The following is an 18885-nucleotide window of genomic DNA, read 5'->3' as shown; positions in this document are numbered from 1 at the left end:
CCTTACTTCTTTCCATATCAGCATAGGGACTGGAGCTGTGTTTTTGATGATATAGGGAACTCTCAGATGAGGAAATTCCCTCTACCAAGTTAAAAACTGGCACCATCTCTGCAACTTACCATCTAAGAGAGCACAGAGAGATTAAGGGACTTCTCCAAAGTCACACAGCCAGGATATATGCCAGAAAAGAGACTGGAACTCAGGTCTTCCTGGCTTTGCAGGCCACCTCACTGCCTCATAACAGAAGGGAAAATAGCCCTATCCTTATGTTTTTTTTTTATTTTTTAAAAATGATTCCTGGAGGCAGCTACATGGTGCAGTGAGTAGAGCACTGGTTCTGGAGTCAGGAGGACCTGAGTTCAAATCCGGCTTCAGACATTTGACACGTTTACTAGCTGTGTAACCTTGGGCAAGTCACTTAACCCCAATTGCCCTACCTTCCCCCTCCAAAAAAACCCCAAAAAACAAAAAAAAAGATTCCTGGTTTTGTTTTGTTTTGTTTTGAACACTACCTCATTCTTCTGGAATAGTAAAAACAGAGGAATGTGTGTGGGGTGGGGCTGGGGGCGATCTGGAATCTTCTTAGCTATTTCTGAAGTAGAATATATCAAGGCAGGGTGATGGGATCTTTCTCTCCCCAAAGCAGTTGTTAGATAACACCTTTTAGCCATCAGGTTAGAATTTGTTCATCACCCACATAGTGACTACTTTACAGAATAAATAAAATATGTAGTTCTTGTTCTCTGTCCTCAAGGACTTTATTAATGTACTCTTATTGGTTTGAGAGAGGCCCTACAGCAACCTAAGTGCTTTCTAAAGTGTGGATTGAGGGAATAATTGATGGACAAATAAGACATACCCATTTTTCTCTGGTTAGTTGGTTTTCAGTGCGGTTGGATAAAGTAGTATCAGGCCTAATTGCCAGGCAAGCAGCAACTAAAAAAAGAAAAAGAAGAGGTGTTTTTTCTTCTTGTAGATTTGACAACTTACCTCTACAAAGCTGTGAGAATAGGAAGATGCTGAAAAGGGGCATTCTTTTCCTCCATAATTATTTCACTGTGCCAGCTCTTCTTTTCCTTCATAACTCTTCTGTGTTTTTGTCTTTCTTTGTGTCCCCAGCACTTAGCACCCAGCCTGGCATATAATAAGCACTTAATAAATGCTTGTTAGCTGACTGACTACTAGCTTTTAGGAAGTTTTCAACCTCCCCCACATCCCTCCCCACACAGCCATAAAGTGTGAGGGATGATAATGAAGGCAGTCAGAAGCAGACTATAAATTATCTGAGAGTTCCAGGGAGTCCCAGACAGAAGGGCAACCCATTTTGCTGCTGTTTTATTCTTACCCCTTCTCAGAGGATAGTATTCCACAGTTGCAGGGGAGCCAAAGGCCATTGATACATCCTTTACAGAAAGAAATGGTGGCATGGATTTGATTATTGTTCACAGACTCAGAGATGAAAAGGGCAGGACAGATGCTTCCATTTCTTTGTGGTAGATAGTCTGGGAGAAGCACGATTGGAAGTCTGGGACTGGCTAGGTATAGTAACCTATGTTTGCCTCAGTTTCATCATTTGTGAAATGAACTGGAGAAGGAAATGGTAAACCACTCCAGCATCTTTGCCAAAAAACCCCAAATGGGGTCATAGAGAGTTGGACACGACTGAACAATGACATGTAAGCCCTTGCTAATAGGGCTCTGGAGGGAAGCTCTGCAGAGAGGGCACAGATGCGGCTTAGCTGGGTAGCCATCCTCCACCATGCCTCCTTAGAAGCCAAATAGTGTGATGTTTTATCAAGAGTTTCTGTATTTGTTGGCTCTGTTGCATTAATAAACAGGCAGCTAAGTGGTGCAGTGGAAAGAACAGCCCTACCTGGAGTCAGGAACACTCATCTTCCCAAGTCGAATCTAGCCTCTCATATTTCCTAGCTGTGTGACCCTGGGCAAGTCACTTAGCCTTGTTTGCCTCAGTTTCTTCATCTGTAAAATGAGATGGAGCAGGAAATGGTAAATCAGATCACAGTTGGACATGACTAAAATAATCTCCCAGAGTTGTTGTGGGGATCAAATAAGATAATTGTAAAGTGGTTAGTACAGTGCCTGGCACACAGTAAGTGCTACATAAACACTAGCTATTATTATTTGAATTATTATTGAAATTATTGAAATATTATCAAAATAATTGTTCTTTACCTGCTGAGTCTATACTCACTTCATCCATCTTCCTGCTGATGTTCATTAGAAAAGCTAAGCAGCATAGTCTGCTGCTTTGGCAATCCTTGCATGGAATCCTTGTCAGCCTTAACTCTTTAAAATTCCCTGAAATCTGCTGGAGAATACTGCGGCAGGCAAGTGGCAGAACACTTTTCCTAGTCTTGCCCACTGCAATACTTAATGCTTTTCAAGGGGAGAAAAAAAAAAGGAGTGCCATATTATATAAATGGAAATTAGCACACGATGTTGTTCTCCCAAAGAGAAAGGGTTTTGAATTTTGAAACTACTCAGGCAGTGAAGAGGTGGCATAATATGTGGACGGAAGGCTGGTCTTGAAATCAGGAAGACCTGGGATCTGTCTCCAATCTGACGCCTACTAGCTTTGTAATCATTAGTAATTCACTTAACCTCTCAATACCCTGGTCGGTTCTCTACGACTATAAATTATAAAACTGCATTGGTGGAGGGAGTTTCCTTGCTGGGAGTTCCCTTGAGGAATGAAATAATAGGTCTGAGAAAACAAAACAAAACAAGAAAAAAGCGTTCCTTCCATTCACACCATTTCTACCTCAAACGTGAAAATAAAAACTAGTTAAAATTACTCTATGACAATAGTTGTTGTCCCTTCCTTGAAGAGGACCAATGACATCAGGAGGGTGGTGTCTTGACTTGCACGTGAATTGGATTTAAGTGAGGCAGGGCTGCTCAAAGTCAGTTCCTCCAGTGGCAGGGCAAAAGTCGAGACTGTGGATGGCCTGGGATCAAAACAATGGTTAAGACTATCAAGAGTGTGAATAATATAGTATACCTTCTATTCAAGCTATCTTCTAAGCAATCTACTCCTAGGTATTTGGCATCATAAAATCAAAGATTTTCCATCCATAGTTGGAAGGGACTTTAGGAACTATCTTCTCCAATTCATTTATTTTATAGATGTGATGCCTGCAGCCCAGAGAAACTTAGTGATTTTCCCAAGTCCATATAGATAGTAGATGACAGAAGTAGGCTTTGAACTTGGGTCCTCTGACTGTAAAAAGGAAATGGGCTTTCACTCTATCACATTACCCTGCTCCCCTCCCCCGCCCCAGATCCTTCTGGCAGAATGGACTGAAGTCATTGTCTGCCCCATTAGACTTTAGTAACGCCTTAGGATTGCCTTGTAGAGAATGAAGAAGCCCTCTTTTAAGTATTATAAACAGGTTTTATCAAAGCTGAGTAACTTCTCTCAAAAGCTTACATTTCTTTAATGATTTTTCACAGTGAATCATTTCCTAAATTGGGGACTTCTGATGTTCGGGAAGCCTAGGCTCCATTCAATTGTTTCCATCATATCCCACTTTCCGTAACCCTATTTGAGGTTTTCTTGTTGGAGATATTGGAGTGGTTTGCCATTTCCTTCTCCAGCTCATTTAGAAGATGAGAAGACTAAGGCAAGCAGGGTTAAATGTCTTGCCTGGGGTCAAACAGCCAGTAAGTGTCTGATGCTGGATTTGAACTGGGGTTTTCCTGATTCCAGGTCCAGCTTTCTACTCACTGTGCTACCTACCTGCCTTCTGAATATCTAAAGATGGAATATTATTAATCTCAATTTTATTAAATTTGCAACTCCATACTGTCAATTATTAGATTTTCTTGCTCTATTTGGATAATTTTTTTCTTGCATAAGAAAGAGACAAGTCTTCAAGGATCATAGGATCATAGATTTAGAAAAGAAGAGTACCTTAGAAATCTCATAGTCAATTGGTTCTCAAAGTGTGGTTCCAGAGACCCTTTCAGGGAATCCTCAAGGGTAAAGCTATTTTTAAAATACCTTGGGGCAGCTAGGTGGCACAGTGGATGGAGCACTAGATTGGAGTCAGGAGGACCTGAGTTCAAATACAGCTTCAGACACTGACTAGCTGTGTGACCTTAGGCAAGTCACTTAACCTTAATTGCCTCAAAAAAAATAAAGTTAAAAACATATGTTTATTTAAAAAATAATTAATACCTTTTAGTTAATAGTTAACACCTTTTTGTTTCTTATCCAGCAAATATCAATAGATTTAACTCATCTAAACAAAAGCTCTTTGAGGTCTCAAAAAAACTTTAAGATTGTAAAGGGGTCCTTAGAACAACAAGTTTTAGGATCACAGATCTAGTCTATTTTTTTCAGTATACAGGGGAAGAAACTGAAGTTTAGAAAAGTTAAGTGACTTGCCCAATGTCATACAAGTCATAAGTAGCATTGTTATTATGGTTGTTTAGTCAGACTGTGTTTGACCCTTTGGGACCCCATGAACTATCCTGTCCATGGGGTTTTCTTGGCAAAGATACTGGAGCAGTTTGCCATTTCTTTTTCCAACTCATTTTGCAGATGAGGAAACTGAGGCAAGCAGGGTTAAATGACTTACCCCGGATCACACAGCTAGTAAGTGTTTGAGGCCAGATTGGAACTCAGAGTACTGGACCCAGAGTCAGCAAGACTCATTTTCCTGAGTTTAAATCCAGCCTCAGATACTTGCTAGCTGTGTGACCCTGGGTAAGTCACTTAACCCTGTTTGTCTCAGTTTCCTCATCTGCAAAATGAGTTGGAGAAGGAAATGGCAAACTGTTCCAGTATCTTTGCCAAGAAAACTCCAAATGGGATCATGAAAATTTAAGCACGACTGAAAAACAATAATAGCAACAACTTCCTGATTCCAGGCAGCACTTTATCCCCATTCACTTAGCTACCTCCTAGGTGAACAGAGGTTAAGTGACTTGCCCAAGAACACACACAGCTAGTAAGTATCTGAGGCTGGACTTGAACTCAGGTCTTCCTGACTCCAGGCCCAGTGTTCTATCTACTGAGCCTAACATACCCAGAATTTAAGCCCAGATTTCTGATACCAAAACAGACAACCTTACTATTACACTATGCTGTTATTGCAGTTGAGAAAGTTGGCAAATTTCTTAGGTCTCTGTAACAACAATGCTGCTGCTTGCTGCTGTTGTGGCTGTGTATGACCAATAACACCAGCACACAGGAGGGCTGCTACCATAGGTTCTTTGATCTGCTTTTCTAAGGAAAGCAACTTTAAGGGGTTAACAATCTCACTTTAATTAAACATACATATATCATTCACTTAGTTAAGGGGGAAAAGCCAGCACCCTGAACTTCAGAGATAATACAAACAGAAATCACAAGCAGAAATTATACAAACAGAGCAAATAAATACAGATCAACAGACAAAACCACAACATTTAGGTTTTCAAAGCAGGGGGGTGGGGGTGGGGGTGGGGGGCTCCTTAACAATGGCTACTCAGAGTCTTGTCTGGTCAAATGGCATGACACTCTTCCAGTGAGTGACAGCCTCAAAACAAAATGCCAACCTCAGATCATATATACCCTTCTCAGGGCCCTGGGGCTTAGTACCTACTTAACAAAAAGGTGTGGGGCATGGGGCCTGGGGCTTTCTTTTTTCTTAAGCAGGTCATCAAAGACTCTTAATTCAATCAGAGACTCTGAATGAAACAAAGGCAAGACTCATCAAAGGCACTTGATTGCCTCAGTGCTGAGAATCATTCCAGAACAAAAGACAACAAAAATTCCCACTTTGCTTGCCATTACATTCAAAAGGCAAGACTCATCAAAGGTACTTGACTGCCTTAGTGTTGAGAAGCACTCCTAAAAAAAAAAAAAAGGCAAAATCCTACCCAGCTTGCCATCACAGTCTCTTTCACACATTTTTGGGGAATGAGACAAAACGCCATTCTTCCTAAATAAAGTCTTACATTTAGATCTGCAAGAGATTTTATCCTTCAGTCTGATCCCCTCCTTTTGCAAATGAAGAAATTAGGTACCATTGAGCTATTTGCCCAAGGTCAACACATTTCTTCTACTCCTAGAACTCTCACTAGTCACATGATGGCACTTTTTCCTTTTAGCTTTCATTTCCATGGCTAGATAAGCAATGCCTTTGATGGACCTACATCTCACCTTTTTTCTTCCACTTTAATTTTCATTTTGGTCTTCTGTGGGTCATAAGGAAAAAAAACAACCTAAGTAGCCTAATCCACAGTGATATTTCTCTTCTTGAGAGTCTTTTGCATTTTTAGCTTAGGAGAGCCAGTGTGGAGCAATAGAAAGATAAGACTTTCAATAGGGAGACCTTGCTTGAGTTTTTGAAATGTCAGAGTCATCTTTTACTACATCTTTCTTCTGCTATTCACATTCAGTCACCAAGTTCTACAGCTGACTTCTGGCTTCTTTTCCCACATTAAAGATCTCCCTTCTCCAATCCAAACTCTCTGCCAGATTAACCTTCATAAAATATATCTTTAATCATAGTATTGCCCTGCTCTTCAACTGGCAAGTGGCTCCTCATTACTTAGAGGATTAAGTCCAAATGCTCTAGTTTGGGGGACACATGCTCTAGATAGAGACCTTAGAGATCATTTAATTCAATTATTTCATTTTTGCAGATGAAAAAACTCCAGCAAAAAGACATTGTGATTTCCCCAAGGTCAGAGGACTAATTAGTGACTAATCATGTTCCATATAATTCTTAGTTCCCTTCTTTCTGCATTCTGCTTTACTTGATGAACTGATCCCACTTGTTCAGTCCTTTTTCAGTGGTGTCTCACTGTTAGCCACCCCATTTGGGGTTTTCTTGGCAAAGATACTGGAGGAGTTTGCCATTTCCTTCTCTAGTTCATTTTGCAGTTGGGGAAACTGAGGCAAGCAGGGTTAAATGACTTATCCAGGACTACACAGCTAGTAAGTGTCTGAGGCTAAATTTGAATTCAGGAAGATGAGTCCCTGACTTCTATCCACTGTGCCCCAAGCTGCGAACACCTATTCACTCAGTCATTCAACTAATAAGCACTTAGTCAACACCTACTTTATACCAGGCACTTTGAGGACAAAAATGAAACAGTCTCTGCCCTCAACAAGTTTATATTCTGTCAGGTGACAAAAAAAATGTACATAGATAAGAATATACTAAATTAATTTATTGATCGATTAGATAATTATTTAATTCATTCATTGGATGAAAAGCACCATGTTCTCATAAAGCTAACATTCTAATGTGCAAAAAGTTATTAATTATTCACATCATATGACCCAGAAATCCCACTCCTGGGACTATATCCTATAGGCATTATCAATGACAGGAAAAGATCTATGTGCACAAAAAAATTGTAAAGTGTGTTATTTGTGATAATGAAAATCTGTAAATAAAATCTATGCCCAATGATTAGGGGACGGACTGAACTAATTATGACATGTGAATCTAATGGACTCTCATTACACCATAATGAATGATGAATATGAAGAACTCAGAGAAATATGGGAAGAATTGCCATGAAGCGATGCCAGATATACAGTACTACAATGGTGTAAGTAAAGTCAACATAGACAGGCAGAGAGAGATGTGCCAAAGTGGCACATTGTCAGAAAGACTTAGATTTAAGGTCCAGTGGGCTACATATTGGCTATGTTACCTTGAGTAAATCACTTAACTTTTCAGTTCCCCAAGACAACCCTAAGACAATAAATTACAAGAAAATGCTGATCGACAAGAGGGAGGTCATTACTAGAAGCTCACTACATCTATGAAATCACAGGTCCAGTTGATTGCTTTTTTTAAAGAGAGACAATAAAACTCTTGTCGTAAGTTCAATAGTCAGAATTGGTACCATATTTTCAAAGTTAAAGGACACACCCCTACTTTCAGTTAATGATAAATATTTAATTATTTGAATGAGAGCCAAGTTTTGTGAAGGGGTTGGTTTGTTGGAAAGAATCTTGTGTCAAAAAAGTTATTGGTTTTTTTATTAACAGAAAACTTACATGGAATTTTATACTTATTCAACCCAATAGAAGACTCTTTCATCTTTAGTCTCAGTCAAATGTAAACTCTGGAGCCCATGAACTATCTTAGGTTTTGTCTTTCTATTCCCTTAACTGAGGATAGTGTTCCTGAGCATAAAAGGAACATTAAAATGTTTGTTGAATTGATTATCTGGTATTGGTATATAGGTTTAGAATAATAGAGGGTTTTGTGTTCAGACAAAATTTTAAAGAAAAAACCAGTTATTTTTGCTTAATATGGAATTGTACAACTATATAAATGGCTAGAGAAGTTTTGGTCCTGATTTAATATCAGAGTTTCTAAATATAAAATCCAGGAATGTGTGAGAAGCTTCATCAAATATACATAAGACCTTACCGGGAAGGGTGAGTTGTTTTTGATAGGACATTTTTTCCAATGCAAACTGGAGGGAGACTATCTGGATTCCCTTTCCACATAAATTTACCTTTAAAATTATTACTTTGCTTGGTTTTATTTGACTATGTAGCTGTGGGAAGATATGTCCTGAATGGCTTCTAATCTATAGCTTCTAAATATTATCTGAGAAAATGTTCTGCTGGTTTTTTAAGTAGAGAAGCTTGTTAGCTAGTCATTAAAACATCCCAAACCAACAAAAAGAAAATACCAGAATTTGAATGATGATAAAGAAAAAAGTGGTAGATCTTCTGTGCAGTGCTTATATTACTTTTATTTTAGGACTTGACTTATAGGGAAGGAAGGCCATAGAACGTTTATCTTTTTTTGGTAGCTTTAATTACACTTTTCCCCTTCTGAATGGGTATAAACTACTCTTAAGTCTTCCTCTCTTCTTACTTGCTTTTCTTTCACCCCTCCTTCCTCTTCTCTTTTCCATCCTCTTCCTCTCCTGGACAATAACAATAACAAAGTCATCATCTTCATCATCATCATCGTCATCATCATCAATATTATCTGTGTATTTGTGTGCCCTAGCTGAAGTTCACCCCAATGGATTTTGTCCTAGGAAGGCATGTTTTATATGCTTCTAGGTTTATGGAAAGCCAGAATAGGAGTATTCTATTGACCTGTATTTGACCATGGGTATCAGAAAGGACCTAGGGATCCCCTTGAGTTAGTCAAGGTGCTTAATGAGGCAGATGGGGATGAATTGTAGATTCAGACTAGGCTAATTAAACTTACGATTGAGGGCACGTCCTATGACTGCCCTTGTTTCTGTTTCCTGGGAATTACACATGAGAAAGAGTTCTCCACATAACTTTCTCTTTGTGTCCTCTCTTTCTCTCTCTCACTCTTTGTCTCTTGTTCTCTTTCTCATTCTCTCTCTCTTGATTTGTCTCTCTCATTTTCTCTCTCTTTGCTCTCTCTCTTTCTCTCTGCACCTCGCACCTCTCTCTCTCTCTCTCTCTCTCTCTCTCTCTCCTCTCCCTCTCCCTCTCTCCTCTCCCTCTCTCTCTCTCCTCTCCCTCTCTCTCTCTCCTCTCCCTCTCTCTCTCCTCTCCCTCTCTCTCTCTCTCTCTCTCTCTCCCCCTCCCCTCTCTTTCTCTCTCTCTCTCCCTGGAAAAAGAGTTAAACAGAGTTAAGTAGTGATACAAGCTAGTCTCTGACATGTGTGGCATCCCTCCTGAACCAGAAAAGCCGGGGGAATTGTTACCTCTTTGGAACAGCAGGAGGGAATATTCCTTTTAGCATGGGGCTTAGTTTCTTTCTCTATTACCATTGAGCTGTTTTCAATAACTCTCTTTCTCTAGAGGATTGAGAACGTGCCAGGCCTGCATAGCAGCTCATTGAGCTAATCTCAATGCGCAGTTCTCTTAGCTTCTACTGAGCAAGACAAGGTATCTTCCTGCTCCGTTCCAAGCGTCAGCAGTACCTGGGAAGTGTTTTATGTTTCCTGCGTTACCAGAGTGACCAGTGTCATCCTTTGCCAGAGAGAAAGAATATCTTAGAAACACTTGAGTTTTCCAGAGACTCAGACAGCCATGAAGATTATAGAGATGACAAAGTGTGAGACTGAGTGTGAAAATAAATTAAATTATCGGCAAGCAGGAATTTTAATAAGAAAGAAAATGTGACACCCAGTGTTAATGGTCTGATTCTTTAGCCTGCTGGTAACTTCTTACCATTCTATGCATCATGGCTGTAGGTGGAAAATGTGAAAGAAATTATTAACATCCTCAGATTTTCCTGTTAGAATACAAACTCTTTGAGGACAAGGACTGTTTCACTTTTGTCTTTGAATTCAAATTTGGTAGAACAGCGCCTAATGCAGAACAGAGTATTTACTAATGAATGCTTGTCAAGTGAGTTATTCCTAAATCATTTTGTCTCAGTCTCTCCAGTGCCCTCATCATACTTCTCCCTTGTACTACACTGATCTATGAACATACCATATTCTCTCCAGTAGATTTAATCTCCCTGAAGGCAAATATTGTGTCAGTTTTTATCCTCAGTTCTGAACACACAGGTACTTAGTCAGTGTTTGCTTGGTACAGCCCCTACTGCATTGAAGTATTTAATAAATGCTTATTGATTAACTGAATTGAATCAAATGAGAAGTGGAGAAATGCATTTGCAGGATAGTTTAAAATGTTTATGAAATTATAGATCTTTTTTTAACACCTCTGCAAAGGTAGATTGAAAATGAAAGTTTTCTTCCTGAACACTCTCTTCAGGGGATAAAGCTAATTGATTAGGGCTTGGAAATTTGTTTCCTAGAAAGTTTTAGGGAGTATTTCTTCTGCTATTTAGTACATCTTCAAGACAAAGAGAAAGAAAGAACGAAGAGCAGGAAGTTGCCACTAAGGTCTCCATGAGCATTTTGTTGTTGTTAATCTTTTCCTTTTTAAGACCATGACAATGGATGTTATCTTGTGAATTGATATGTATATGACTTGTAAACCATGTAATGATAATTTATTGTTACTAAGAGGCCTCTCAGTTTCCCCAAGAGAGTATTCAATGGCTTTTTGGTCCCCTTTTATGTGTTTTCTTCCTCTCTCTCTCTCTCTCTCTCTCTCTCTCTCTCTGTGTATAAATATATAATATATATTATATTACATATTATAATATATAATATAATATATATTATATTACATATTATAATATATAATACAATATATAATAGAATATAAACTCTTTGAAGGAAAGGATTGTCTGGCTTTCTGCTTGCATTCATATGCCCAGTCCTTAGCACAATACCTGGCACATAGGAAGCTCTTAAATGTTTGTTGACTTGAATTTGTATTTAGAGAGCAATAAAAACTTTGTAATCAGGTGTCTAGTGTTGGTGAAAATAAGGAAAGATAAGAAAAGAAGAAGATATGAAGAACAGATTCCTCAGATTAGAAGAATATCTGAAAGGTCAGACTAAATGGCATAGAGAGTCTTAATCAGTTATCTAACATTTATTAATTGCCTACTGTATGCCAGGCACTGTGCTAAGTGCTGGATCCCTGACACTTAGGCAAGAAATGGTCCCTTCTTGCAAAAGATGGGACATTAGCCGAGAATTGAAGGAACCCAAAGAAGCTAGGAGGGCAGATGATGAGGGAGAGAATTCCAGGCTAGGAGACAGCCAATGGAAGTGCTGTTCAGGAGATAGGTTTTAAACTAAGGAACAGTTGGAATTTAGAAGCTGGAGATTGAGGTCTCCAGACCCAGAAGAACCTGTAAATATGATGTCCAGTGCTGAGAACTCTGGATCCTTTAGGTATTCTACATTATCTGTGATCTCATTACCTGTCAATCATTTTTTCAGTTGTGTCCAACTCTTTGTGACCCCATTTAGGGTTTTTCTTGGTAGAGATACTAGAATGATTTCACCATTTCCTTCTCCAACTCATTTTACAAATGAGGAAACTGAAACAAGCAGGGTTAAGTAACTTGCCCAGGGTCACACAGCCAGTAAGTATCTGATTCAGGATTTGAACTTAGATCTTCCTGACTCTAGGCCCAACATTCTGCCCACTATACCACCTAGTCTTGCTTTGAAGCAGGCTGTAGAATCTACTTTGGTATATGAATTCTGAGTCTAGGGCTCTCCTGACCCTATCCTAGATCTGAACTGGAACAGTCCCAGTATATGTTAGGACCTTTAGACCCAAGATGACCTGTGCCTAGACTGGATCCTAGAACCAGTACTCATTAGATTGTAAACTCCTTGGGGGCAGGGATTGTCTTTTGCCACTTTTTGTATTCTCAGCACTTAGCACAATGCCTGGAACATGATAAGAATTTAGTAAATGTTTTTGATTGATTGATAATAAATTAACCATCCAAGGCCCACCCTTTTGTAAACCCATATCCATGTATATTGGGCTAGATCCAGTTTTGTATTAAACATTTCTGGCATTGTCTTCCCTTTTGAATGCTGAATAAGTGAGAATGGGAGGTATTCATTTTGATTTTGGAATAACAGGAGAACTATAGACACACAATGCACCTTTGTTGGGGTTTTGACAGATGTTGACAGGTATGTTGCCCATTCATTGTGCTCCTGTATCAGCAAGGCAATAATCACAACATTGACAATAATTGTGAATATGACTGTGTAGTTCTGTATGGCAAAATATAAGAGACTCTCCATATAGAAGGTGGAAGAAGTAAAACATTTATTCAGACACCAGAGAACCAAATCCCAAAACCAGTAAGCCCACTTCATCATAACAGCAAGGAACTTAAGACACGATATCACAGCATGGAGCCTCGCTATCCCATTACCCTTCCCCCCTGCTGGGGCCTTCCCACAAACACTCACAAATCCTAGCTTACTCCTTGTCTATGTCTTTCTCCTCCCTTGGGTTCTAACTCACTCTGAGCATTTCCTACTCTACCCTTCCAGTTCCATTCCTTCAGCAAGCTCCTCCCACCACATGTGACTTAGGCTTCCTGTGATGTAAGCAGGTCGCATGGGCCTATTAATGGGTGGGAAAGATCTTCAAATTTACATTACCATTATAGTTCCTCAAATGGACATTTGCTCCTACAATGAGTTACACCCAATAAGTTAAATAGATATGATCCTTCCTACTGACCTCATTATATTTTCTCTTATCTCTGGCCTTTATTACTAGAAAGATGTAAAAGAAGTGACTTTTTCCTCCAACAGCTTATTATAAACTCAAAAATAAACATCAACATAGCAAATGCTGTGTAACTGTTTACATTTAAATAAATTTTGATGCATAAAATATTAAATCATTATTGCATTTTAAAATGTAATACCTTTCGGACCCTCAGTATAGGTCTCTCCCAGGCTTCTTTTTCCATTCCTTCTCCATCACTTATCCTCTATGTGGTTATAATTAGTTTCTACTCTGTTCTTCTGGTTCTAATTTTTTTTTTGCATTATTTAATAAAGGTCACTTCAGACTTCTTTGTATTTCTTATACTTGTGAGTCTAAGATAATATAGTTTGTTAACTAATGGATCCCTATGTTTACTATGCATCCCCTCCAACTTAAAACCTAGGATCATTATATTGATATCCAAAATTTATCTAACCATACCTACCGTTGTCAGACATCTAAGTATTTCCATTTTTAAAATTACAAATAATGCTGCTATAAGAATCTGTGAACAAAGAGCATCTTTTGGTTTGTTTTTGATGGCCTAGCAACTTTTGAAAAAAATTTCCTGATGTATGAGGCCATAATTTTATTGTTGGTTTATGATCTAAACTAGTAAAGTAGAACAAGATCTGAAAAAAAAAATAATGACCATTTGGGCTCATGTGTTGATTCACACCAGATAAATATTTCTGTGAGTAGGCTGACTCTTTTTGTATTAAGAATAGTCTAGTTTATTGTTATTATCCTTGCCAGTGGATGCATGCAAAACTGAGAGGTACAATATTTATCAATGTTCTTTTGTATTCTAATCAAGTATTGGGCATGTTAAGAAAGCTCCCAAATGCCACAGCTTGAATTGAAATGTTCCAGGGCAAAATCTTAAATCTGTTTTGCCCACTGCTCTTTCTTGTGACATTTGCAAAGTAATACCTCCAATCCATGTTATGTTTCCTTTTTTCTGTGTGTTGCAGGTAGCATAGTGTACCTCGGGATGATGGTGGGGTCATTCTTCTGGGGCGGATTGGCCGACAAAGTGGGAAGGAGACAATCTCTTCTGATCTGCATGTCTGTCAATGGATTCTTTGCCTTTCTTTCATCATTTGTCCAGGGTTATGGCTTCTTTCTCTTCTGTCGCTTACTTTCTGGATTTGGGTAAGGTTTTTTCTTTTCCTTTTTATATTTTATAGCAATATGTATGGTCTAATAATTATACATTTCCAATTTTAATTGCCTGTCTCCAAGACAACAGGACCACTGAACACTTTTGGCACCATTACAACAGAAGCCTATGAACATTAACTTAGTGCCAAGATCCAAAAGTTTAATCTGAGGAAAAGATTTCAATTCAGTGGAGTGAGTGAGGAGACACAAGCCTCAGTCTCTTATGGAGGAGGACTGAACTGGTGTTTTCTTCTAGGGAAGGAATCTTAGCTTACCCTGAATACATTTTTTGTAATAGAATTTACTTGCAAAAATATACAATTATTTTTCTTGGAAAAATTGAATATAAAGAACTAAAGGTTTCCAGGAACATAAAGGAATTCCAGGTCCACATAGATCACACCCTAACTATTGAGCAGAACTGCTTAGAAACTCTGAATTCTAGGACTGGTTAGACCTTCCCAAGTAGACATTCCTTTGTTCCTCAGTGATCTCTTTTGTCAACCTAGCAATGGTAGAAAGCCTACTTCTTAGATCACAATTACAGTAGCTTCAGATGAAAATGACAGAGTTTTGATCTGGGAAACAAGATACAAAAAAGAATTCTCACTTTTGGTAAGAGAAGCTTTCTGGAATAGCTAGCTTATGGAAATTCATGTGGGAATTCACATGGGACAACAAATATATGATGAAATAGCAATCAAAGAATTAGAAGTCCTCAAAGGGTCTGGAGTGTGTGTGTGTGTGTGTGTGTGTGTGTGCGTGTGTGTGTCTGTGTCTGTGTGTGTGTCTGTGTGTGTCTGTGTGTCTGTGTGTCTGCGTTACTGGGTGTCCTAGCAAATGAGACAGAAGAGAATAGATATCCCGTCAGTGATAATAGCACATCAGTGGATAGTATACATTTCAGTGAAAAACAACGGAAAGCAAACAGCAATGTGTCTTAACTAGATGGTTTTTCCAAGATCCAAAGGTAAAAATAAAGAGAGGAAAGGAAAGCATCAAAGAGTGTCAGTTCCTTTTAGAATTCTTTGTGGTTTTCTTCTTATCGATATCAGTTTTCTGTTAACATCTATAATCCATACAAGATGACTTCTTTCAGTATTTGTGGTAGTACACATGGGCAAATGATACCCAACAATACATAACTTTATACTTAATGTTTGAGCTCCTAAGCCTTTGCAAAGTGGTGGTGGCTACTGCTACTGCTACTTGTGTTTGTATGCTACAATGCAGAATGAGGCGGTAGAAAGGACCAAATTTCAAGAATCTAGAAGAGGAAGCATTAAGTAGAAACATTAGCAGAAAATAGATCCAATGAACAAGGTGAGTCCTGGGAAAAATTATGAAATGGCTACTTTGGTGCTGCCCATTTAACCCTTTAATAACCTTTATTCCTCTATGTGTGCCCTATTCCATCAGGCACCCACTTCCTAAATATCTCAGATTGGTTGCTCAGAACTCTGTCATGTTTCAGTTGTATATCTCTTCTGGTAGTACTGTGTAGTAGGAAGTCCAATCAAAAAAATCTATCAAGCACCTACTATGTGCCAGGTACTTTAGACCTGGAGTTAGACTATATGGGTTTGAATCTTGACTCTGCCACTTGCTACCTTTATTGCTTCAGATAAGTCAATTATCCTCTCTGAGCCTGAATGTCCTCATCTGTAAAATGGAAGTGTTAGACTAAAATATTTTTAAGATCTCTTCTGGCTCTAAATTCTATACCCAAACTAGTAATGTCTCACTCTATACTCCCCTTATTGTGATTTGCTCTCAGTTAGATGGGTATGACTTTTTAAAGAAGTTGATCTACTAAGTTTAAGTCAAGGTGTTAATAGCTGACAATAAATAGTTAACATTTAATAAAATAAAATAAAATTTTAATAAAATTTAGGCATAATGTTTTCAGAGACACAAGATGGTTTCCAGAATGTTGACACTTTAAGGAAATGTTAGATTAGGTAAGATCATGAATGCATTTGGGAAACAAGGCTGTTATATGTCAATGTATTTTTTTTAAAAAAAATAGCTTTTAATAGAGTTCTAACATTAGTTTATTTAGAAAGTTTGTCTATGTGCAAGGTAGTATGTTAGATTTGGAGGATCCTAAGATGAAAAGGGTAGTCAGTTTCTGACCTCAAATAGCTTATACTCAAATGGGTGGTGGGAATGGAGGACAGAGTGGGGTTGGTTTTACAACATGAATACATGATAAAAGCATAATGTGATAGGAGTAAAAAAGAGAGACAAAATGATCTAGGACAATGTAAAGAAGTTCTGACTGAACTGATGGGGTGTGTATGGCAGTGTCAACAAAGGCTTCGAGGAAGAGTTGGCAATTGAGGACCTGGTTTCACCGCTGTTCCTTGAGAGCAGGTACTGCTTTTTGCCTCTCTGTGTCTCCAGAACTTAGCATCATGCCAAGCACATGGTAACTGCTTAATAAATGCTGATTGACTTACTAGCTATATTCCTCCTCCCAAAGGTATTTGATAGTTTAAAATGGGATGATTCCTAAACCCAAAGACTTAAATCTCTAGTAGGATTTTAGATATCAGCAATAAGCAGGTGAAGGAATGTATCTTAAGTCTGGGGAGCTTTCCCAGCACATAGAGGTCATACTAAGTAACATGACCTGTCTACTGCCTATCAATAAGGCAGAACCTATAAGATGGGAATCCATATACATTAAAAAATTTAAACATAATGTTTTCAGAGACACAAGACAGTTTACAGAATGATAACATTTTATGGAAGTATTAGATAAGGTAAGATCATGAATGTATTTGGGAAACAAGGCTCTTACATGTCAACCTTAGTTTATTTAGAAAGTTTATCTAATTTATTATTTACAGTTACATTTAGAACTTTAAAGAGAATCCAAAATATGAATGAAGAATCCAATTCTCTTTCAGAGTACCTTTGATAGGCCATTCATCAATTTGAGTCAGCGTATTACTGTTGTTTTTAAAACACAGATGTATTCATGTACAAAAAGTAGTACCCTGAAAGTCTTGTCGAAAATGAATAGAATGATAATGTTTTACATGATTGTATGTGTATAACCTATTTTGGATTGCTTGCCATCTCAGGTAGGGGGAAGGAAGGGAAGAGGAAAGGATAGAATTTAGAACTCAAAATTTGAAAAAAGTACAAATGTTAAAAATTGTTTTAACATGTAACTGGGTAAAAAATATAAAATGTTATTAAAATTTTTTTAAAGAGTAGCACACTTTCTAATTTATTTACTGAAAACTAAATCACATTCGAAACATGAAGTGGGCTGATATTTATGATCATAGATCATAGATCTACAAGGTGTTCTTACAGTCTGGACACATAGGCAAAAATGCATATCTTCAAGAAGTGAAATGAATGAAATTTTCAACAACATTTTATTTAATTGGATTAACAAATAACATCTTCAATATGATTTTCATCATTTGTGGTGCAAAGGTTGATGCACTTTGCACGATTCACATGAACTCGATACAGTAACTCCACTTTGCCACTAATTTTAGCACATTCACTCTTTATGCATTCAATCAAGTGTGTTGCATCTGTGATTTTCATTGAGTACACCTTCTCCTTTAGCATACCCCAGAAAAAGAAGTCAAGGGGGCTAAGGTCTATTAATATGCCAAATATTTCAAAATATGCATTTTTGCCTATGTGTCCAGACTTTAGGGACACTGTAGAGGTAAAGAGCCCTCACAATCACCAATCCACCCCTCTCATTTTATGGATGAGGAAATGAAAACCCATGGACACAGTGACCTGCCCAAAATCACGTAGGTGGTATCAGTGTCTTGGCAGCCTCAGCTTCACTGCACATTTGAGGATGGTTTTGCCTTTTAGTATAGTAGTTAGGGTTTTTTAAAATTCTTTTTCAAGTGTAACATGGTGTCTAAGTAAGCAATCTCTTTTTAATGTCAATTTTCCACAGTTGAATACCAGATGAAGACAGCTTTTAACTGTAGCTTGTAACCGTTCTAGCCAATTAGAGGATAAAACCCTTGACATTGTGTCTTCTGTCTCTTTCCATAAATATCTAACTTAGAAAACTTAGAACCAACATATGCATTTTAACTTCTCCTTAGATTGGAAATTACATGAAAAAAGATGCAGGGGGCTTTTTCATCAACTTTGTAGTCATCCTTGAAAGTACCTAAGTTTTGAAGAAAAGCCAACAAGCCCAGAGTGTACAGATGCAATCCTCTATATCTGCCCTTCACTTCTCATTTCCTGGTTATTTTTCCTCTACTCTGCTATCAGTTTAAACCTAGGATCACTATATTTGCATCAGAGTTGTGTTGGAGCCTGCTAGAATCGTCTCAGGAGAGTCGATTGTTAAAGTCTCAACCTGGGTATTTATATTAGAGAAATCATCAAATGCTACAAATTAGGCCTTGACTTATTATTTTGTTGATTGTCAAGACTTAAGAAAGTGGTGAGGAAAATGTTATTAATGCAGATTCAACTTAAAAATGTGTCCTGCGTACATCCCCCCTGCCTCCAAAGCCAGTTGTTAAATATTTACCAGTACACTACTGGAACTCCAGCTCTAGATCATAAAACACCCTTCCCTCCAAGTAGGTAAATGAGTTCAGCTTACATTACAGTAT

General features: G+C 38.1%; 1 protein-coding gene across 1 annotated transcript in view; it reads left to right on the top strand.

Annotated features, from left to right (window-relative positions):
• The window catches only part of SV2C (synaptic vesicle glycoprotein 2C), a 219922-nt gene that overhangs the window by 56086 nt on the left and 144951 nt on the right, over positions 1–18885 (top strand). The window contains exon 2 of the mRNA XM_036747087.1: positions 14071–14251. Coding sequence (XP_036602982.1) covers positions 14071–14251 — 181 coding nt within the window. The remainder of the gene's footprint in view (positions 1–14070; positions 14252–18885) is intronic.

Source organism: Trichosurus vulpecula, chromosome 1 (genome assembly GCF_011100635.1).
Source record: "Trichosurus vulpecula isolate mTriVul1 chromosome 1, mTriVul1.pri, whole genome shotgun sequence".
Classification (NCBI taxonomy): domain Eukaryota; kingdom Metazoa; phylum Chordata; class Mammalia; order Diprotodontia; family Phalangeridae; genus Trichosurus; species Trichosurus vulpecula.
Note: the sequence above shows the minus strand (reverse complement) of the source record. Positions and strands in the feature narration are given on the sequence as shown.